The sequence below is a fragment of the Mastomys coucha genome, unplaced genomic scaffold (assembly GCF_008632895.1).
Source record: "Mastomys coucha isolate ucsf_1 unplaced genomic scaffold, UCSF_Mcou_1 pScaffold15, whole genome shotgun sequence".
Lineage (NCBI taxonomy): Eukaryota > Metazoa > Chordata > Mammalia > Rodentia > Muridae > Mastomys > Mastomys coucha.
Window position 1 is genome coordinate 136,530,749 of NW_022196897.1, and position 23,013 is coordinate 136,553,761.

A 23,013-nucleotide genomic window follows, 5' to 3' on the forward strand; every position below is an offset into this window, starting at 1 on the left:
AAATTCAGATAAATTGAAATCATGTAACTTTTCTCATCATAATGCAATAAAAGTTTGAAAAAAAAAAAGATCCAAGTCAGGTGTCCACTGGTAAGTGACACTCATATTGTCAGTCCTGCCTCTGAAGGTGGAATCACAGCCACCCTCCTCAGGGGTTTGGAAAACTTGTTTTTCCTAGTTAGCATCCTAACATACTTGACACTTTGTACAGAGAAGGAGACCAATATAGAAAGATGAAGCACTTTTAAGATTCTGGAATTCTAGGATTCTGGATGAACTCCTGGCCAAGTGGTTTTCTGAGGATTAACAGCTAATCTAGAAAGTTCCAAGCCAAGGAAATTCAGGAACTGGGAAGTTTTGTTCTATATGACCAGACCATCCCAGGAAGCTGGTCTGCCAGTTCACCTTGATTCCTGATTTACTTGGCCACAGAAAGGGACACACGGATACCCTACAGTCAGCAGATGCTGCCCTTCATGTCCTTGCTTATGCAGACCTTGACAGAGGGTATGTTTATTCCCCAGGCTTACACTGCCCCAAAAAACTACAGTTACAGGAACCACCTGGCTAATGTGGGTCTAAATGATCAGAAATGCCACATAGCAGGAAACTGGGATAAGGAGTGCATTAGGGGGAGGTAGCTTCTTGAGTACAGTCATGGCATCGCCTGTGTAGCTCACTCTTTCTCACCATTCTGACTCCCTCTCCTCCTGAGTGGCTATTCTATCTCTCTTAGCCAACAACCCTTTGTGATCCCCATTATTGTGGGATGCTGTCTGTGGAGGCACTCATTCTTTTTATTGGTTATTTTATTTATTTACATTTCAAATGTTATCCCCCTTTCCAGTTACCCCTCCGAAAACTCCCTATTCCACCCCCTCCCTTTGCTTTTATGAGGGTGCTCTCCCACCCATCCACCCACTCCTGTCTTATTACCCCTAGGATTCCCCTACACTGGGGCATCGAGCCTCCACAGCACCAAGGACCTCCCCTTCCACTGATGCCAGATAAGGCAATGGAGGCACTAATTTATACAGCAGCTAAACCAGGAGCAGAGTATGTGGTTCAAGGGCATCACAACAGAAATGGACCCCCACATAGAGCATTCATTACTCCAAGCTCCATGGATGTGGTCCAGGTCTTATCACTGCCTCTCACAGGTTCTTTGTAAACAGGACTTGGCTTACAGGTTTCTGCAGGTCTCTGGCTTCTCCAGACTTTCATTTACTCTAATTATGGCCATGTAGCCATGTATCAGCAATCAAACACCAAGGGGCATGACTTGGAACAGACCTTCCAAATAAAGACATTCAGTAAAGAGACAGTGAATAAATATGCAAATGAATAGAAAACAACTTGATTTATCACACTTTTATGAAAGCTGATCTGAAAAAGTATCTGAAAGGGTAAAAGGCTGGATGGGCATTAGTGGCTGCCTGGGGATCTCTGCTATCAGTCTACATCTCATTTCATCTTTGTGAGTAACAGAACTAACTGCCTTGTACCAGGTGTGGCACCAACAAACAGAGCTGGGCAGGTTATCTGGGTTTTATCAATTCCAACTACTTTATAAGGTCAACCAGAGGCTTCCATGGGAGACTGAGGTAAAAATGAAAGTTATGAGGGGTTTAACAGGGACTGCTCAGGGAAGCATGAAGGAGGCTGGTGTTTAATAGAGCTAAGCCGTTTCCAAGAAAGTTTAAGCTTCACCCTTGCCTTTGCCACAGAACCAAGACTTTCTTTTTGCTGGGAGACATGTTCCTAATCCTTGAGACAGGACAGCAAAGGGACAGCTGGAAGCATACTCTAGCCCCTCAGACTTCAGATGCCAGGCATCGCTCAAACAGCACTGAGATGGAATTAGACATGGGAAGGAACATCAGGACCCAAGCAGCATGCTTCTAGGAACAGACACATATAAAACAGGCAATAAACTACAATGTTAACCATGGTTCTCAAAAGGATTTTCACTGTTAAACAGGCCATAAACTACAATATTAACCATGGTTCTCAAAAGGATTTTCACTGTTACTTATTCCATTCTGTGTTTTTAAGTTAACTTTTTTCATTTTGAAAGAACTCCTTTTTTTCTAAGAAACTGCATCTAAAGGATGATAATGCCTAAAATCAGAGATTTCTTCTAAAACTTATCTATCAGACTGTACATTTATTTTCAGATAAATTGGCAATAAACTCGTGACTATATTAACCCTGTCCTGAGCCCTAACGATTGTCAGGATGGACAGCCCAAGCCCTGACTCCATATGTAAGACAAAAGGACAGAGCTTGTTCATACCCAGACCTTTCTGGTGGGGGATAAAACCCCGGCCCCAAACCCTCTACTGCTTTTCAGTCCAAAGGGGAGACAGGTACACACAAAGGTGGTCACAAATAACTCAGTAAGCTCTGAGCCATTTTGCCCATTCCCCCCAGGAGAGCAGGCCTCACAGTAGGAGCATGGCAGAAAGGCCCGGGCCAGTGTTGCTGTGGGAAAGGCTGTGGGGGATATCCAACCACTGCCCTAAAATGATGCTCATCAGTGACAAGAATATTGTTTATTCTTGGTTGTGGGTGGTATATGTGTGTGCTAGTGCACAGGGATGAAGGTAAGAAAACAAGTCTTTAGAGTTGGCTCTCTCTCCTTCCACCTTTACATGTGGATGCATGTGAGTGTGTGAGGTATGTGAGTGTGTGGTGTGTGTGACTGGTATGTGTGTGTTTAAGTGTGGGTATGTGTGTGTCTGTGTGTATGTATGTGTGTGTGGTGTGTACCTGTATGAGAGTTTATGATATGTGAGTGTGATGTGTATGTGAATATGTGTGTGAGTGGGCTTGTATTTGTATGAGTATGTGTGAGTATATATATGTAAGTATGTGTCTGTGTATGTGATGTATGTGCATGTGTGAGGGTGTGTGGTATGTGTGAATGTGGTGTGTGTATGTGTATGAATATGTATGTGTAAGTTATATGTGTTTGAGTGTGGTGTGCCTATGTGAGAGTGTGTGATATGGGTGAGTGTGAGTGAGTGTGGTGTGTGTGTGTGTATGGTATGTCTGGTGTGTATAAGTATAAATATGTAGTATATGTATGCTATGTATTCATATATGTATATGTGTGCAAGTGTGTGAATGTGTATGTGTGTGTGTGTGAGACAGAGAGAGAATGTGTATGCGTTAGTTTGTGTGTCTATGCATGTATGTGTGAGTATGTGATTGTATGAGTTTGTATGTATGAGTGTGTGTGTCTGTGTATGTGTGTTGTGCTCACAACTGTGGTCACATACATGTGAGAGTGTGTGTGTGTGTGTGTATGTGTATGTAGCTATGCTTGCTCAAGCAGAGGCTAAAGGTTGATGTCAGGATATCTTTTTCTTAACCACATTTCTATTTTTGTGGTGGGGAGAATGTCTCACTATCCGGCTGGCCTTGAATTCATTATACAGACCAAATTACTTACAGAGATCCACCTGCCTCTGCCTTCCCTGTGCTGGGGTAACCTGAGTGCATCCCCATGCCCAGACTCCACATTAGTTTTTGAAACAGGATCTCTCACTAACCCTGGAGCTTACCCATTTCAGCTAGGCTGGTTAGCAGGCGAGCCCCAGGGGCAGCCTGTCTCCACTCCCCAGCACCAGGGTTCCAGTGCCACTACACTCAGCTTTTTATGTGGGTGCTGAAGATCCAAACTTAGATCCTTATTCTTGAGCACCAAGCATTTTATGCACTGAACCACCCACCTCCCTAGCTCAAGTAATTTAAAAAACAAACAAACAAACAAACAAACAAAGAAACCCAGAGACAGACTTTTCTCCTATCACCCCTTTAGAAATACTGCCCAGGGAAGGAGTTCACTGCCACGGTGCTCATGCAGCATGTGAGGCCCTGGGTTTAAGTCCTACTACATCAAAATCAATACAATCCCAAACCAAACCTGCATCAGGGCCTTCTGCTACTAAGCTGTAAACAGTGGAAGTTAGAGGGGAGCATCAACCTGAGAGGTAGCCATCTTTTTCTTTTTAAGATTTATTTACTTTATGTACATGAGTACATTGTACCTGTACTGTATACTAGAAGAGGTCACTGGATTCCATTACAGATAGTTGGAAGCCATCATATGGTTGCTGGCAATTGAATTCAGGACCTCTGAAAGAGGTAGCCATCTTACAACTTCCTCTCTGTGACACAAAGTGTTGGGGGGCCATAAACCTGAGGGACAGCCCATTACAGAGCCTCCTGTTAGAGATACGTGACTAGACTAGAGAACCCAAAGTTCTCTGCCTGTGGCATAGTTACTATCTCTTCAGAAAACCAGCAGAAAACAAAACTGTGCACTGTGTCTAATGAACCTCACAGAATCTAGTGGGGGGAAAAAATCCAACCCAGATCTTTGCCGGCACTTGACTCTGGGCCAAGCAGCAGACAGCACAGCCCTAGGCTACCTGGGTCAGTTCTAAGGGCTCTACCAATAAATTGCAGCCCTTGTATCTTCACGTTTCCAAATCCCAGCTTTTCTGTACTTTCTTTAGGGGGACACTAAATCTGAAAAACAACATTGCCTTGGTTTTTGTATGATTTTGTTTCTTCTTAAGTTTATTCCTTATAAGTTACCAAACTTAGAGATCATAAATTCCTAGAAATTTGAGAACCTTCCACTTGAAAAACTAAAATACCTCCTAATATACAGCACACATATTCCTGCTTCTCTTACTAGTTTAGAGAATAGAAATTCCTTGTTAGTATCTGCCAACTTTCTGTAAGGAAGACGATTACAGACTAAACACCCCAAGTTTGTAAAACCAGACCCTATGGAGCCTTGAACTAGTTCTGAAGCCTGAGACATGCCTCCCACCTGGCCTGCATCTTGGCTCTACTCTCACATGGACTGGGCCCTCCCAGTACCTTCTACCTGTCCAAAGCTTGCCTGCTGTCTCCCAGCATCAAGCCAGCCTTCTGTGTCTCGAGCTCACAAACACACAAGAGCCAGACTCACTCTGTAAGTCAGCCTTGCCAAAGATCTGGTGAGGAGTCCACCTCACCATGCCAACACTGACCATGACCATTTTCAAGGCAACCATTAATGCCCCCCCTGCCTCATCTTGGGTATAAAAATGGTATTTCTAAAAAGGCTGTTTTTACTAAACACCAGGAACCCTCTTCTTCTGCCTCACAGCACAGTACTCCTCACTTTTTCCTCCCTCTTACCCCACAAACAGCTTTGGAACCACACAGGGTCCATCTAACTCAAGGACCTAAAACGGTTTTGTAAACAGCACACAATTCCACAAAAAAATCAAAATGTGTCAAAAAAAATTTTTTTTAATGAGAAAAAAAGCAGGTTAAAAAAAGAAATAAAGAGTGGGGCGGTGGTGGTGCACGCCTTTAATCCCAGCCCTTGGGAGGCAGAGGCAGGCAGATTTCTGAGTTCGAGGCCAGCCTGGTCTACAGAGTGAGTTCCAGGACAGCCAGGGCTATACAAAGAAACCCTGTCTTGAAAACCAAAAAAAAAAAAAAAAAAAAAAAAAAAAAAAAAAAAAAAAAAAAAAGAAAGAGAGAAAGAAAAGGGCCAAAAATAACAATTAAAAACAAAAACCACAAGGCCTCATTAATGTCATTATTTATTTATTTATTTATTTATTTATTTATTTATTTATTTTGAGACAGCGTTTCTCTGTGTAGCCCTGGCTGTCCTCGAACTCAGAAATCCACCTGCCTCTGCCTCCCAAGTGCTGGGATTAAAGGTGTGTGCCACCACTGCCCAGCAATGTCATTATTTTAAAGACAGTGTTTTTTCCTACGGTTTCAATGAACCTGGATTACGTAAGTGACAACATGTCTCTAACATAGCAGCTTCAGACAACTAACTGCCAACATTTTTATCTACTTTGGCTCAAGAGAGATAATCACCTCCAACACAATGTAGCCACCTAAGGAACCACATGCAACACTGGATGGTAATGCCATCCCTGCCATGTCCCTCCCAGGTCACAGACTCACTCTATCCCTGGGTCTGGGTGGTGGCTCTATTTCCCTACCCACTGTACAATTAAAATCTGAACATATTACATGTAAATTCAATCTCAATTAAAATAAAAAAATACCCTTTAAAATCAGACGCCACCATGAAAATAAAATCTAAGTAAAATTCAAGAAAAATTGATACAGAGGACTTACCGAAATTTAAGAATATCAGTTTGGCCTGTATCCCAGGACACAGTTTGACAAGAAATGGAATGGCAATGTAGAACCCCAGAACAAAGAGAAGTATCTTCCTTAGTCGGAACCACAGGCTCTTTCGTCTATGAGACAGAAGCAATATGGGTCATAAGGCAGTACATACGATTTTGCCAATTTATTAAAGCATCTGTGCTGTCCACACAAGTGCCACAGGCATCTTTCCATACAGGGGACACTGCCATTGATAAAAGTGGCCTCCCATCTGCATTGGTTAAAATAATTGAGATAGTCCTTTAAGTTTTCAGCTGTACTAGAGGGATCATTTTAATTCTTAAAAGGCAATATTCCTGTTGATCTGTTATGCTGGCCCCTGGGTAAGACTACGGCAGAAACACAAAGCCTCAGAAAGTACCCCACCTGATATCAACCCCCCGCTTCCACCTCATCCCGGCAGAGTGGCTTCTCTGGGTCCCCAAGCCTCACTGCTGCTAAACTGCTTTGATCCAGCTCAGGGCTAGGTTACACATTAGCTGTTCGTGGGAAGCAGGAAGTGCTTACGCCCAGAACATCAGCAGAACCTGTCCAACCAGGTCCCAGAGACTACAGAGGCTGAAAATGAGACCAACCCTTGGACCCATCCCACGGAATCCCTATCAGGAGGATTGGTGCCTTAGCTCTCAAGACTCTTCTCAGTGCTCTTTAAAAAGTGTCTCTACCCTTTTCAAACCTGTAGTCTGGTGCTAGCCTCTACATTTAAAAAGAAAGAAGGGGAGAGAGGGAGAAAGTGGAAGGGGGGAGAGGGGAGAGGGAGAGAGGAGAAAAGGAGAAAGGGGAAGAGAAAGAGGGGGGAGATAAAGGGCTCTAAGATGTATCAACTTATATTTATTGCTGTCATCCAAGAAGTTAAAACTGAGGCATTAAAACAGGGGCTGTCATAGAGGACTTGACTAGCTCACACAGGGCCCTCAGTTCTAGCACCACTCACACCCAGGGCTGAGTTCAAAGCCAGTGCGTATCACACTTTTGTTTGTTTTTTGTTTCTTCTTGGTAAGTTCTTTTAATGTTAAAGAGTTGGTGATTTCCAGCTTATGTAAGCTGTTTCAAAATATAAAGAAAAAAAAAAGCTCATGAATAGAGCATGAAATCCTGGTCTGATCCTTATGGAAAATGGGCTATTGGTTTCACTGTGTGGAGGAAGCACCACTTTAAAATACATGAAAATGATGAAAATGGTGTTTGCATGCAGCCGTGGGTTTTCCATGATTTGCCACATGTTTAGTCTGAGGATACTATCAGGTTTGTCTGTCCATTCACTTACTCACTAGCGGGCACTGATCGAGTTTTAGTTTAGGGACACTGAATGGAGCTGTCAGGAACACTTGAGTCTCGGTGTGGGTATGCTTTCTCTCTCCTGAGGTGTAAGATCCCAGCAACTGAATGCCTTCCACAGGATAAAAGATAAGTGAACAGACTGTGGGAGAGGCACAGCGTGAAGAATATTTCCAGTGCTCCAAAATTCCCTCATAGCCCTCAGTCAGTCAGTCTCCCTCTGACCTCAGTGCCAGCATCAATGTTCTGCTTTTCTGTCCTACAGTTTTGCCTTTTCCAGACTTTCAGATAAATAATAATAATGTTTATTTTGTGGCCATCTTACTAAGTTGGGTCCATCTCTGCTGTTACATGGACATGTCAGCAATCCGATGTATGTTTTAAAACTTACCTTAGGTGTGATTTAGAAACCTCCCAGAAATACGTAATTGGTCCAGTGAGACTTAGACTGACACACTGAGTGAGTAATGCTGACTGAGTGACACAGAGGATGCTAAGTGAGACAGCAGTTCCCCAGGTGCACCGCAGGCTCATGTGTCCCCGAGATCCTGAAGAGGGCCAGAGAGAGCACTGACTTTCCTAACACTGTGCCCCGTTCTTTCCTAGCTAAGTACGTATAGTGGAAGTTTCTAGATGCTGCACCTTATGTGCTATTGGTAAGGCTGAAAGCACTAGACAGCAGGCCCCACCTGGCTTCGGAGCAGTCTGACTTTTTAGATAGTTGTGAAGACATGGAGCCAATGATACGATTCAGTAAACAAAGTGGTTGCTGCCATGCCTAAAGACCTTAATTTGATCCCTTGAACCACGCAGAAAAAGAGAACCACTTCAAGTTGTTCTCTGAGTTCCCATGTGTGTTCAAAAAATAGATAAATGTAATTTTAAAAAAGAAATCTGTGAAAATATGAATCTCCTCACTGAAAGTGCTTATGTTAGAAAATAAAGATTTTTTTATAACTAATGCTACTTAGAGTAACATGCAATGAGCTTATGATTTTTCAAGGACTTTTTTTTTTTTTCTGGAAGTACACTGTAGCTGTCTTCAGACATACCAGAAGAGGGCATCCAATGTCATTACAGATGGCTGTGAGCCACCATGTGGTTGCTGGGATTTGAACTCGGGACCTCTGGAAGAGCAGTCAGTGTTCCTAACCCCTGAGTCATCGTGCCAGCTGTTGTTCCACCCCCACTTGCTCCGGCCCAAAGTTTTACCCACTTATTATATTTAAGTACACTGTAGCTGTCTTCAGTCACACCAGAAGAAGGCAACAGATCTCATTACAGATGGTTGTGAGTAACCATGTGGTTGCTGGGATTTGAACTCAGGACCTCCAAAAGAGCAGTCAGTGCTCTTAACCGAGGAGCCATCTCTCCAGCTTATGATTTTTAATGTATAAATTAATATACTTTCCTGGGTGTTAGGATTACAGCCATAAACCATAATGATCAGAAATTCCTGGCCGGGCGGTGGTGGCGCACGCCTGTAATCCCAGCCCTTGGGAGGCAGAGGCAGGCGGATCTCTGAGTTCGAGGCCAGTCTGGTCTACAGAGTGAGTTCCAGGACAGCCAGGGCTACACAGAGAAACCCTGTCTCAAAAAAAAAAAAAAAAAAAAAAAAAGAAAGAAAGAAAGAAAGAAAGAAAGAAAAAGAAAAAGAAAAAAGAAAAAAGAAATTCCTTTAGCTATAATTTTAATCATTGCCAGTACTGCTAATCACAGTGAGTCTCTATGGTGAGCAGTATGTCCTTAACAGATGGAAAGAAATGAAGGCTCAGGACTTCAGCACTAAGGGAATACATCTCTTCCTTCAAGACTCTGAATGGGACCTGGAATCCTCTTAGAGGTCCATGTCTCTCTAAATTTCATATACCCAAGTTCACAATTTTTTCCCATAAACTATATAACCATTCAATGTGTTCTTATTTTTGTCTTTTGTTTGTTTTAGATTTTTAAAATTTATTTACTTAGTATGTGAGTACACTGTAGATGTCTTCAGGCACACTAGAAGAGGGCATCGGATCCCATTACAGATGGTTGTGTGCTACTGTGTGGTTGCTGGGAATTGAACTCAGGACCTCTGGAAGATTTTAAGCAGGTATTTTGCCATGAGCCATGCTCCTAGTCCTAAAACCTTTTCTCCTTTTTGTTGTGCTGTGGACCCCAGGCTAGCTTTGAATCTGTGATCACTCTAGTTCCATCTCCAAAGTGTGGGCATCATGGGCTTGTGCTATTCTGGTAGTGTCAACTGTCAACTTGATAGAATGTAGAATCATGCCTCTAGTTTGCCTTGGGGGATTACCTTGATTGCGGTAGGAAGAACTGTGTTGATTGGTTTTTTGTCACAAACTCAAATCATTTTAGGAGGGTGAACCTTACTTGAGAAGAGGCCTCTATCAGATTGTGGTATTTTTTTTAACTTAATGATTGATGCGAGAAGGTCCACCACGCTGTGGGTGGTACCACCCCTGAGCAGGTAGTCCTGAGTTGTATAAGAAAGCAAGTAAAGCAAGCCATAAGGGGAAGGCCACTAAGGAACAGCCCTCCAAGGCCTCTGCTTTAGTTCTTGCCTCCAGGTTCCTTCCCTGACTGATCTCAATGATGGACTGTGATGGGGGAAATGTAAGCAAAGTAAAACAAACCTTTTTGCTTTAGCTTATGGTGTTCAGCATAGTAATAGAAAGCAAACTAATAGACTGAGTCAGTGCAGATGGAACCGTTCCCTGCATGGGAACCTGGACTGTATGAATGAAGAAGGGAAACTGAGCAGCATTATGTATCACTCTCTCTGCTCCTTGACTGTAGATGCAATGTGACCAGCTGCCTTGAATCCCCCAACATGAAGGAGTATACCCTTGAACTGTAGCCAGAACAAACCCTTTGTCACCTACATTGTTTTTTTTCAGTAACTACCATGCCTGGTAATCACTTTTCATTAGACACATTTATTAGTAACTTTTAAAAAAGCATATAATTTCATAACATACATGCTTCCCAAATTATATACAAGTATGACCTGTCTGCATGTTTAGGTGGGTTAATTATGAAATATGAATGTAATTAGAAGCCTAATAGTTCCTTCCCGGGCATAATGACTATGTATTGGATGGTCCACTTGGTCCACTATGTATTCCTGGTCTCCTGGAGAGACCTCCAGCTGCAAGCCCCTGCCTCACACCTGATTTGCTCTAGTGTTATACTCTATTGTGTAGCCAGAGAAACCTTTTTACCACGTGACTGGTCACGCAGATGCCCTGCTGAGCATCTCTGAGACCTGTGCTGATGCTCCATTCAGCACACACTCACTGGCCTCAACCCTCCAGATCCTTCAGTTCCTCACACACCCTGTGTTTCCCCACCTGGAGCTTCCAGCCCTGACCTCAGCCATGTCTGCCTCACTGACACTTCTGCAGTCTTCCTGGGACTCCAGTCTAATCTGATATTTCTTTCCTCACCACAGTCTATAAGGGAATAGTTGAATATATATTTTCTATGTGTCTTTCCATGATATATAATGTTGTTGCCACTGTCACCAGCACCTAGCAGGGTGTTCAAGAAATACTGCTTATAAAACTAATAACTTAACAAAGGCAGAAAAGTCTACAGTTTCTACCAAGAATCTTCTGATTAGTTAGAAAATGAATTCAGCAGGATAATATTTTTTTGGGGGGTGGTGCTGTGAATCAAACCCAGGACCTACAGGTTGCTAGGTCACTACTCTACCACCGAGCTACAAATACCTCCAGCCCTAGAGAACAAGCTCATATAACAGCTTGTACCAGCAATATATTTTCAAGGAAAGTAATAATCTATAAAAGTTTGCAAGATGTAGATAAAATAAATATTATGTAGCATATGTATCAAAGGAAAGTGTCACATAAAAATTTTCATTTTCATCCATAAACAGTTTAACATAAACATTTAATGTTAATAGCTAATGAAGGTAAAAGGTGGTCCATTAAAGATTCCAGGTGAACAGCTGAAATCTTTATGACCTTGTCACAATCACCTTCACAACTGTGTTAAATTGTAAATATTCATGCTCTGACTCACCGAATTTCAAATTACCCAAAGTAACAAGTCACTTTTTGAAAAGGAACAGATTGAACTCTAGAAAATTGCTAATAATAGCAAAAAGTACCGAGAAAAGCCAAATCTGTAGAAAGTTGATTAAATAAATGATGAATTCATGTATTATGAAAATGCTGGGTATATATCATACAGGTTCTTCACAGAGAGAAGTATAATTATTCTTTTAAAACTTCCCTGATGTCATGATGGGCAGCCACATGTTCCTCTTATCCCTTCAACGGCCACTTCGTACATGCGCAATGGTGTTGTGAAGGCAGGGTAACAATCCTGTATCACCTCCAGTCTACATTTAATTCCCTTCTTTTGCTTCTGCATAAGCAGTCTGGACCTGTACACTCGTCATCATAGGGGTCAAAACACAGCAAGAGGCAGGAGAAGGCCACACAGCAGAAAATCCCACACAGAGCAAGTATTATCAGGAGTAGGCAAGAGTCTTGGCAAAGCACACAGGGTGGCATTCATGCCACATGTGGTCCCCTTGTTCACAACAGATCACTCCTACTCCTTTGTATCTTTCAGTCAGACAGCAGTATGGCAACCCAGGGAGACCAGGGTCAAACAAGGAAGACATGTGCTATATAAATGTTAAAAACAATGTCGTCCCTATATGAGGACTTGAACCAAAATACTGCATACAGTGTGGCAAAGTTACAATTCATAAATAAAATCATGTGCAGTGCTGCATACAGTGGTACATGCCTGTAACACCAGCACTGGGGAAAACTTGGGCAAGAACAGCTTGAGTTTAAGGCCATCCTGGGCTATATTTCAAGACCCTTTCCAAAAATAAACACCAAAATCTTATATAGAAATGCAAATTAGGCTTGTGTGTACAGAGATTAAAGCATCCAAATGTAACTAAGAATGTGACTGTTGCCCAGGGATAGAGAACTTGTAGCTATTTGTTTTCTACTTTATACCTTCCTATAATATCTGAAAACACATTTTTAACAATGTACATAGTCACTTTCATAATCAGAAAAACCTAAATGTTTTGAAAGAACATCGATTTCCATATGCTATTTTTTTAAAATAAAATTATTTTTACACAAGTAATTTCTTCTTTTCTTTTTAGTTTTTCCAAGACAGGGTTTCGCTGCGTAGTCTTGGTTGTCCTGGAACTTGCTCTGTAGATCAGGCTAGTCTCAAACTCACAGAAATTTGCCTGCCTCTGCCTCCCAAGTACTGGGATTAAAGGTGTGTCTCTGTGTGTGTGTGTGTGTGTGTGTATCATCACCGTTAGTTACACAAATAATTTTTGATGCAAAAATAAATTCTTGATATATTGCTAAGTGAAAAACACTGTAAGATGGTATATATATTCAATAGGATATTCCTCTGGCTGTGAGTAAAATGCCTGCAGTCCAAAAATGGAGATCTGAATTTGATCCTCAGAACCCACATCAAAAAGTTACAGTGTAATGGCATGCATTTATAATCTCAGTGCTAGTGAGTCAAACACTTCCAGATCCCTGGGGCTTGACCGTCATCCTAGCCTAATCAGAGCACTTCAGGCCAATGAAAAAGCTCTGTCTCAAAACAATAAGGTGGACAGCTCCTGAGGAACAACACTCACAGCATACACACACAAACACACTCGTGCACACACACACACATGAGCATGAGCATACACTAAATATACAAAAACATACACTAAATACTTGAACAGAAAACTTTACATACAAGTTTAAAGATGGTAGGTTTAATTGTTCCTTCCACTAAAATAACAGTACAAGATTTAAAGCTATAAAACCGTAAGTACCAGTAATGAGAGAAGAGGCATCAAGTACATTTGGAAACTACAGAATAGAAGGACTCCAGGGAATTAAGCCAACACACCTAAAAGGCCCTGAATCAGCATGTGAGCACAAGTGCTGGTGGCATGAGGTTTGCAAAAGTTACTCAGGTTGAGATAGGAATCATAACAATTTCACACCACATACACACAGACAGGCACACACAGACAGACAGACACACCCAATTCCTATTTCATAGAAGACAGTGAAGTCACAGTCCTCATCTATCAGAACACTAAGCTTATTAATTCAAGAGGGTAAAATAAAAGGTTTGAAACATAGTTCTAAACATGCTAAAAACAGAAATTATGTCAGCTGTGAGTTAAGAGGCTAGGAGGGGCATGATGGAAGAGGGGCATGTTGTGGGGAGTCTGAAGGTAGCAGGAGTAGGGAGTTGAAGTATAGACACTGTAAAAGAGCTGGGTAGTAATGAATGGTTCATGCCTTTAATCCCAGCACTTGGAAGGCAGAGGCAGGAGGATTTCTGAGGACAGCCTGGACTGAAAGCAAGTTCTAGGACACCCATAGCTACAGAGAAACCCTGTCTCAAAAAAACAAAACAACAACAACAACAAACAAAAGAAGTGAAGATAAACAACAAAAAATATACTATGAAAATGTCAAAAAATAAAAAATATTATTCTAAATTTAAAAAAAAAAAAGCAAGCCTGGCAGTGGTGGCGCACGCCTTTAATCCCAGCACTTGGGAAGCAGAGGCAGGCGGATCTCTGAGTTCGAGGCCAGCCTGGTCTACAGAGTGAGTTCCAGGACAGTCAGGGCTACACAGAGAAACCCTATCTGGAAAAAAAAAAACAATAAATAAATAAATAAATAAATAAATAAATTTTAAAGTATGAAAATAAATGTTATATACAAATATCTTTCTACACATATTATTTCTTAGCAAAGTTTATTTTAATAAAATTTCATTTAGTGTCTGTACTTGATAGTGTATACTTCTATATTACTACTGTGAAATACAGCTTGTATTGTTACTCAACTATGCAAAATATAAAGGTGCAAAGTGAATTGTGTAAGAAGCTTCACAGACCTAAAAGAACTGCACTATGAGCCAGCTTGTCAGATACTAAGCAAGGAGAAAAAGAGATCTAGGGAGTGGCGATCACAGGGCAAGAAGGTCCCACCAAGCTAAACCTCCTGTTTGTGCTGGCAGAGGCAGGCAGATCTCTGAATTCATTTGCAATGTTAAAAATGTTGTCCCTTTCCAAGAAGCTGGGGCGGGGGCTGGGGTTATGGAATAGTGATCATGGGGATAATCAAAAGGGAACCAAGAGTAAATGACTGAATTGCTAAGTAAATAGAAGACTGGGCCTTGCTCTGCACGAGTTGAGCTATCTGAGGAGCTGTCTAGCGATCTCCAGAGAAGACTGTCTTGAGCAGAACACAGGCTGTCAGCTTGAACCCCAAAACTGACTGAGTCACTTTTTTTTCTCCACTCTCAAACACCCTTTATCTCAGGAACGCCTCCTCCAAGCCCAGGCTGGACCTTGCACTTGAGCTGCCTATCGTCTCCTCAGTGCTGGAGTTACAAATGTGGGCCCTCACACCCAGCTCTGGTTCTGTGGGAATGAATGAATGAATGAATGAATGAAAAAAAGTGGACTGTCAGCCATGGTCTTCACTACCTGGTGCCTCTTAGATACTTGAAAAGTATTTATGTAAATGAAATTCAAGTAAAGAAACAGGACTTTACAATTCTTTTCACCTCAGTATAAAATATTATTCTAAATGTTCTAGATGTTATGGGAAGGAGTAGTCCAAGAACTGGGAGGATAAATCAGCCAGTAAAGTGTTTGCCTTTTAAACATGAGAAGCCTCTGTTTAATGTTTGGCTGTGGGTCTCTGCATTTGTTTTGGTCAACTGCTGGGTGGAGCCTCTCAGGACAGTTACACTAGCTAGGTTCCTGTCTACAAGTATAACAGAGTATCATTAATAGTGTCAGGTATTGGTTCTTGGGATGGGTCTCAAGTTGGGCCAGTTATTGGTTGGCGTTCCCTACATTCCACTTTTTACTACAACACTGGTTGGCAAAACTGGCGTCTTTGATCAAAATCTAACTTTACATGTTGTAGATGTAAACGACACTTATCAATAAAACATTAGACACAAAAGGCACCTTTAGAATACTAGCATCTGCACTGGGTTGCCCACTTGAGAATCTCTATACCTTGGTCTTCCTTGTGATGAGAATGGAGCACAAAGAGTTCCCTTCCATTGTGCAGAAGTAAGGCCTGGAAGCAGGAAGACTGACCCACTTCCCATCAAGGCCAGTCTAGGACCACTGAAATTGCTCTATTTTTTTTTTTTAAAGATTTATTTACTTGTTTTATATGTATGAATATAGATGACCGTGAGCCATCATGTGGCTGCTGAGAATTGAACTTAGGACCCCCACTCGCTCCGGCCCCACTTGCTCCCCGTAATTCGCTGTAGCTGTCTTCAGACACACCAGAAGAGGGCGTCAAATCTCATCATGGATGGTTGTGAGCCACCTTGTGGTTGCTGGGATCTGAACTTAGGACCTTCGGAAGAGCAGTCAGTGCTCTTAACGACTGAGCCATCTTGCCAGCCCCCTGAAATAGCTCTTGAAATCACTGTTGTGCTTGTTTTTATCTAAATAAAACAGTTGGGTGTGGTGCCTCATGCCTGTAATCCCAGCACTTGGGAGGCTGGAGCAGGGGGAATCCTAGAAGTTCAAGGTCTGCCCAAACTACAGAGAGAGTTCCAAGCCAGTCTGAGATACAGAGTAACTCTTTGTCTCTAAATAAATAAAGAAGGAGGAGGAAGGGAGGGAGAGAGGAAGGGAGGGAGGGAGGGAGGGAGGGAGGGAGGGAGGGAAGGAGGGAGGAAGAATAACAGAATTTTATAAGGTGTAGACTGACTAGGAACTTGTTCCCATAGGACAGAGTTTGTGACATTTTTTGTTACCCAAACACAGGTACTCAGTAAAGATTACATGTTAAAATACAAATTAAATAACTAAGTTCCACTTTTACTGTTACTGTAGTTGTTTGAGACAGAGTCTTGCTGTGTAGACTCCTCCCAAGCTGACTAAGAATTCCCTATGTGGACCAGGATGGCCTCAAATTTGTACCATCTTTTCTGCCTCTGATCTCTTGAATACTGGGGATTACAGGTGTGAGCTGCCATGCTTGGTTGTTTACTGTATTACCAGCAAAGCATAAGGAAAACTAACAATACCAAAATGGCCACAATAGTGAACATAGGAGGCTGAGACACTAAAATTTCAAAAGCCCTTAATTTCAAAAATATGCTGGGCTATGAAGCAATAATACTGGAATTGTTGGGAACCATGAGAGCCCTGAGATAAAACATCTTGCCCCAGCTAATTGAGAACCCTGAGATTAACATCCTGCCTGACAATCACAAGGATCCGGCTTGGCCCTGGGAAACAAACATTCACGGAAATCCACCCCCTCCTCACCTGTCACCCCGGAGCTCAACCCCAGAAGATTTTGTAACCTTCCATCTCCCTCCTTCCTCTCCCCCTCCCCTTGTAAACTTCCTTCTCCCTCCTTCCTCTCCCCCTCCCTCCAAGATTTTTGCTTTAAATATGCTCTCCTCAACCAAGTAAACGGCTCTTGACAAGCAATGCTTCCTTGAGTCCTGTCGTCTCCTCTCACCCATTCTTTATTCACAGGTTGTGACCCTCCTCGTTCCCCCGAATAATGTGACCTGCAGACCAGGTCATGGAATTATTCTCAGAATAAAAGATTATTGACAATATCAAAAAGTTAACATTCTCCCACCATCAGGGGAGAGCTATCCTTGGACCCAGCATTCTACAATGAAGAACTGACCAAGGGGCTGAAGAGATGGCTCATCAGCTAAAGAGCACTCACTAGCTTCTCTTCCAGGTCCTATTCTCAGCACTCACGTGGCAGCTCCCAATCACCCACAACTTGAGTTAAATGGGCTCAAACACTTTAAATGGCCTCTAAGGCACCAGATATGCACTGGTGCATACACAGACACACAGGCAAAACACTCATGCATATATAATGAAAACAATAATAAAAGAACTGATTAAACAAGAAACTAGGGATTGAAGGCTTGCCTCAAATAGGTATAACCCTGAGTACAATCCTTGGCAATGTATAAACTGGTACAGTAGGTACATCTATAATTCCAGCACTGGAAATGTAGAGACAGGAGGAGCTCTAGAGTTCACTGTCTGGCCAGTCTACCACAATCCATGAACTCTTATACATTGAGACTACGCAATGCCCAAAATTGACCTGTAAGTCCCACCTGCCCAGAAATCAGGTAACTTCCTGGAATGCCAGGAACAGTAGTTCTTAGGAATGACAAAGCCTTGTGGGAAAGTACAGTGGCCTATAGGTTTGTCCTTTTAAGTCCCTGCAACACTTGGCTCCAGGCCATTCTCAGCTGCGAAATTCTGGGAATTCTCAGTTGGGGAATGGCCCGGACCAAAGTCCACCTCTTCTTGGTCAGTAAAAACTTGCCTTAAATTTGTACCAAAATGGTGGAATTAGGTTTTTTGGTGAAGTGCGGGATTAACAACTACTTCAAGAAAGTATAGTGTGGGACTAGCAAAGCTGCTCAGTGCCACCAAGCCAAAGTACTTAAATTCAATCCCAGATAAACACATGGTAGAAGGAGAGAACAGACTCCATGGGTCCTCTGGTTTCTAAAGGCATGCCATGGCACAGACCTCCACCCACCCATAAAATAAATAAATATGAAAAAAGAAGATGGAAAGCAACTGAGGAAGACACTGACATGGGCCTCTGGCCTAGCAAGCACATAATATGCATGTACCTTGGCATGCACACACACACATAAAAGCTCAGATGTTCCCTGCCTGTCCAGAGGGTTCAAGGCCAGCATAAATACATGAGACCACGCCATAAAACAAAACATAACAAAAAACCTCACCAAACACAGTCACCCCTACATGACAGGAGGCTGTAAATTTTGCACAAGAATCTTCTAGGGAAAACAGTATATAAATGCAGGAAAAAATGGTAAGTTGTAAAAAACATGAAATGAAAACTAAAATTCACCTCCCATCACATGATGCTAAACAAGATGATACTAACATCCTGGTATAGCAGTACTATGTTTTTTAAAGCTCAATGTCCTATTACTTTTTATAAAGTTGGGCTCTACAATGAAAATGGATAGTAGGGCATACCAAACTAGCCGCCCCCCCTCTACTGTATACAACTGGTGATACATACAGGCTACCTGGTGGAGAATTCCTAGCCCATCTGGAAGCACAAAGGACCCAAGTAAGTGGTTCTTATCAGTGTCACCCCAGGTAACAGCACCTGTTTCTTGTATTGACTGGATACAACAGCAAGTGTTTCCTAATTCATATGAAATTATACTCTAGCTATGCCTGTAAATTCTGCACTCAGGAGGTGGAGGCAAGAAGGCCAAAAGTTGTAAGTCATTCTGGGTGCTTTACAGCAAGGAATTTATCTCAATGTGCCCCAGACACAAAGACACAGACACAAAGACACAGACACACACACAACACTCTTTTCTCTCTCCCTTCCTCCCTCTCTCCAGTCTCTCCCTACCCTGCATATATAAATGTACACATAGTCGCACAGATGCTCATTTTTTGTTTTTAAGTAACTGATAAAATTTTAAAGATAGCTTATATAGCCTTAAAAAGAAATCGGGCTGGAGAGATGGCTCAGAGGTTAAGAGCACTGGCTGCTCTTCCAGAGGTCCTGAGTTCAATTCCCAGCAACCTCATGGTAGCTCATAACCATCCATAACCACACCCTCTTCTGATGCATAGGCATAATGCATGTAGAACACTGTATACTAAATAAATAAATCTTTTTTTAAAAAAAGCAATCCTGGGCTGGAGAGATGGCTCACTGACTGCTCTTCCAGAGGTCCTGAGTTCAAATCCCAGCAACCACATAGTAGCTCACAACCATCTGTAATGGGATCTGATGCCACACATACACACACACACACATCTACACACACATGTATACATATGTATATATATGTGTGTGCATATGTGTATATATATATATACACACATATATAAAATAAATCTTAAAAAAAAAAACAAGGCAATCCTAATGCCAGGCAGTAGTGGCTCACGCCTTTAATCCCAGCACTTGGGAGGCAGAGGCAGGTGGATTTCTGAGTTAGAGGCTAGCCTGGTCTACAGAGTGAGTTCCAGGACAGCCAGGGCTATACAGAGAAACCGTCTCGAAAAACAAAACAAAACAAAACAAAACACAACAAAACAAAACAAAAACAAAAACGAAGCAATCCTAACTGTAGCAGAACTTCAGCAGACCCATTTTATCTGGCATGACTTCTGGAGTGACAGCACCTAGGCAGTGAAGTCGTCTTTTGTCAGTGATTGTTATCTAAGGTATTATGGGGTTGCTCCTCTGAAGGATTCTCAGAGCCTTTGCTTAACTTAGTCCCTAGACATAGCTGGCACACCAGAGAATTACTTTGATGGTGGCTCCTTCTAAGAAGTTCCCTAGATAAGAAAAGAGGTTCTGGTATGCAGAAATTGATTTGCTAAAAGGTGCCCTTTGTGTAACAAGGAAAAGCAAGAGCTTCTAGTTAGAAGTCTGCCAGCATTCAGTCCTTGACAGCAACCCTTGCTGCCAGCAAGACCTAAACACGTCCTGCAGTGTCTCAATGATCCATAGTCCCAAATAACCTAGAAAACCAACAAAGAACTCATCTGACTACTAATAGTACTATAAATACTGTCACCCCTGGGCCCAGAAATAACTGTTTTTATTAAGTACTGATTCCAGAGTTTTCCTATATAAGCACACATGCTCTAAATAAACCCACCCTCTTAAACATAAAGGGTGCAAGCTACATAGTATAAATATTTTCTTCCTTGTTTTTTTTTCATTCTACATCATTATCCAGGAATTTTCTATATCAATTCGTATCGTTCTTGCTCCTCCTACCTCAAGAGAACAACCAAACACTGAAAAAGCATTCTCCCACTCTGAACAATCAGGTTGGTTCAAGCAAATTCCACCACAATGAATCACTCTATGATTCATATATGCAGTTTTCTGCACGAAGGTATAGGATGGTCCTAAAAGGAAACTCTTAGATCAAAATCTTCATCTGTAATTACTAAGTAATCACCCTCCCATATCCTTGCTTCCCTCAAAAGCAAGGCAGTTGCCAAAGATGAAATGTTGTCAGTCTGATGGGTGGAAAAGGCCATCTTGGTGTACTCTGGGCGTTCTGTAATTAAGAGTCAAAAGTAAAGCTAGGGGTGTAGTTCTCTGGTAGAGCAATTGCCTATCTACTTTTGAGACTCTGGGTTGGATCCCCAGCATGAGTGGTGGGAGTATTTAGCAGGGAGAAGAAACAAAATGTACTTGAGTGTCCTTTCAGATGCTGAGGAGATTTTGTTTTTTAATTAGGTCCTTCTCACAATACAGAATCCATTGCAATTTGATCTCCGTTCTTCTCAGTTACTAGAAGCTTTAAAAAATTAAGAGATTTATTTATTTTACTTTATGAGAGCCTTGCCAGCATGTATCATATGCATGTTTCGTGCCCTTGTAGGTCAGAAGTGGGAATCAGATCCCCTGGAACTGTTCTTAACTGCCAAACCATCTATCCCAATTCTTGGAAGCTCTTTTTTAGAGTGGTTAGCTCCTTGTAACTATTCATTTTTTATGATTCCATGCATGACATAAGTGTCCTTATGTTTAAAGTCCAGTTAAGTGGAACATGTTAACCCACACTTACAATCCCAGCACTTGGGAGGCTGAAGCAGAAGGATCACAAGTTCAAAAGTGTGCACCACCTCCCCTTTACCCCTCAAAAAGTGAAAAGTAAAACACATGTAAACATGAATGCTTTGAGGTACCTGGCTTAATGCAGCCACAAAGGAGAAGAGCTGGGGTGAGTTTGCACCTTTCCTCAGGCAGGGACGTGGGCTCTAGTTTGTAGTTAGGGGGACTTCCTCACAAAGCCTGTGAACATGTTTTACGGTGCCATTCCTGAAACTGCTTTAGCTTCTGAAACAGCTTGGATAGGATCCATAGGAAAAAAACAGGTCAGTGTTCTCACTTGAAATATATTAATTAGTGTATATATCACAACATCATAATGAAGACTGCTATGCTGTTTAATGAACATATATTAATAACATTTTCATAGTTAAAAAGGCCTCTCATATCAAGATTACCAAAAACTTTCATCCATCTTTTTTTCCAGTATTTTTTAACTTAACTCTGATCCATTTGTACATTAAAAAACAAGCAGGGCTAGTGAGATGGCTCAGTGGGTAAGAGCACTGACTGCTCTTCCGAAGGTCCTGAGTTCAAATCCCGCAACCACATGGTGGCTCACAAACATTCATAATGAGATCTGATGCCCTCTTCTGGCATGTCTGAAGACAGCTACAGTGTACTTACAAATAAATAACAACAACAACAACAACAACAAGCAAACAAACCAGGGTCCCACTGTGTAGTCCTGGCTGTCCTGAAAACCACTTAGCCTGACTTAGCCTCTTAAGTGTGATTAAGGGCAAGGGCCAACAAACCCAAAGCATTGTACTTTTGATGCTTGGTACACTGAGCAAGATGCAGATTCAAATATTTTATTTCAAATTTATATCTGCCTCTCAAAGAATTAATAAAAATCAAGAAGCGCTGGGCAGTGGTGTCTCACGCCTTTAATCCCAGCACTTGGGAGGCAGAGGCAGGTGGATTTCTGAGTTCAAGGCCAGCCTGGTCTACAGAGTGAGTTCCAGGACAGCCAGAGCTATACAGAGAAACCCTGTCTCGAAAAACCAAAAAAAAAAAAAAAAAAAAAAAAAAAAAAAAAAAAAAAAAAAAAAAAGAAAAAAGAAAGAAAGAAAAGAAAAAAAATCAAAGAAGCAAATCCAAAGCAAAAGAAACAAACAAACAAACAACAAAACCAAACTACTAAATGAATGAATCCAAGGCTGCAGGAGCACCCAAATGGTAGACTGCATGACTAGCATTGAACTAGCTTGCTCAAGGACAGGGGCTTGATCTCTAGAACCAGGAAAAACAGTTTACCCTTCTGGATTACTCACTCGACCTTTATCCTACACTAATTTACAGAAGGGATCTTACTGATCTCCTGTCCTGGCTCACTTCCTGTTACTCATCTGAGAGTGCTGTAGCATGGACTAGGCTTCCACCTTCCTCTGCAGTGGTTCCTGCCACTCCTGCACTTTGGAACCATACTCAGGTCCTTTGCAAGAGTAGTGCAGGCTCCTAACTGCTGAGCCATCATCATTCCAATCCTTCTATTCCTTTTTAAGGCCAATTAGTATTCCATTGCCCACATTTTGCTTACCCTTTCAACCTTAAATGAATCCTTGGGCTACTTGCATGCTTCATAAATAATATATTGGCAAGATCAAGAATGTGTTTTTTAGACCCTGTTATCTTTTTTTTTATTGTTTAATGTTTAAGATAATTATTTTCCCCTTCTCTTCCTCCCCCAACATATTCCTAAATACTTAAGTATAACCTGCTTTATCTGCATAATATTACTTGTATGCATGTTTTCAGGGATGACCATTTGGTACTGGATAGCCAACTGATTGCTCTT

The 23,013-nt window shown here is 41.8% G+C and overlaps 1 protein-coding gene across 2 annotated transcripts in view; it reads right to left on the minus strand.

The window, feature by feature from the left end:
• Positions 1 to 23,013, minus strand: part of Abhd12 (abhydrolase domain containing 12) — a 69,525-nt gene that overhangs the window by 23,260 nt on the left and 23,252 nt on the right. Inside the window, exons 1-2 of one of the 2 annotated variants that reach the window (XM_031372204.1) lie at positions 6,592 to 6,766; positions 6,172 to 6,296 (exon numbers count right to left, since the gene is read on the minus strand). In XM_031372204.1, coding sequence (XP_031228064.1) covers positions 6,172 to 6,296; positions 6,592 to 6,620 — 154 coding nt within the window. In that variant the 5' untranslated portion in view covers positions 6,621 to 6,766. Of the gene's footprint in view, positions 1 to 6,171; positions 6,297 to 6,591; positions 6,767 to 23,013 lie in introns of those variants that run through there. The other variant, XM_031372203.1, reaches the window with a different exon arrangement.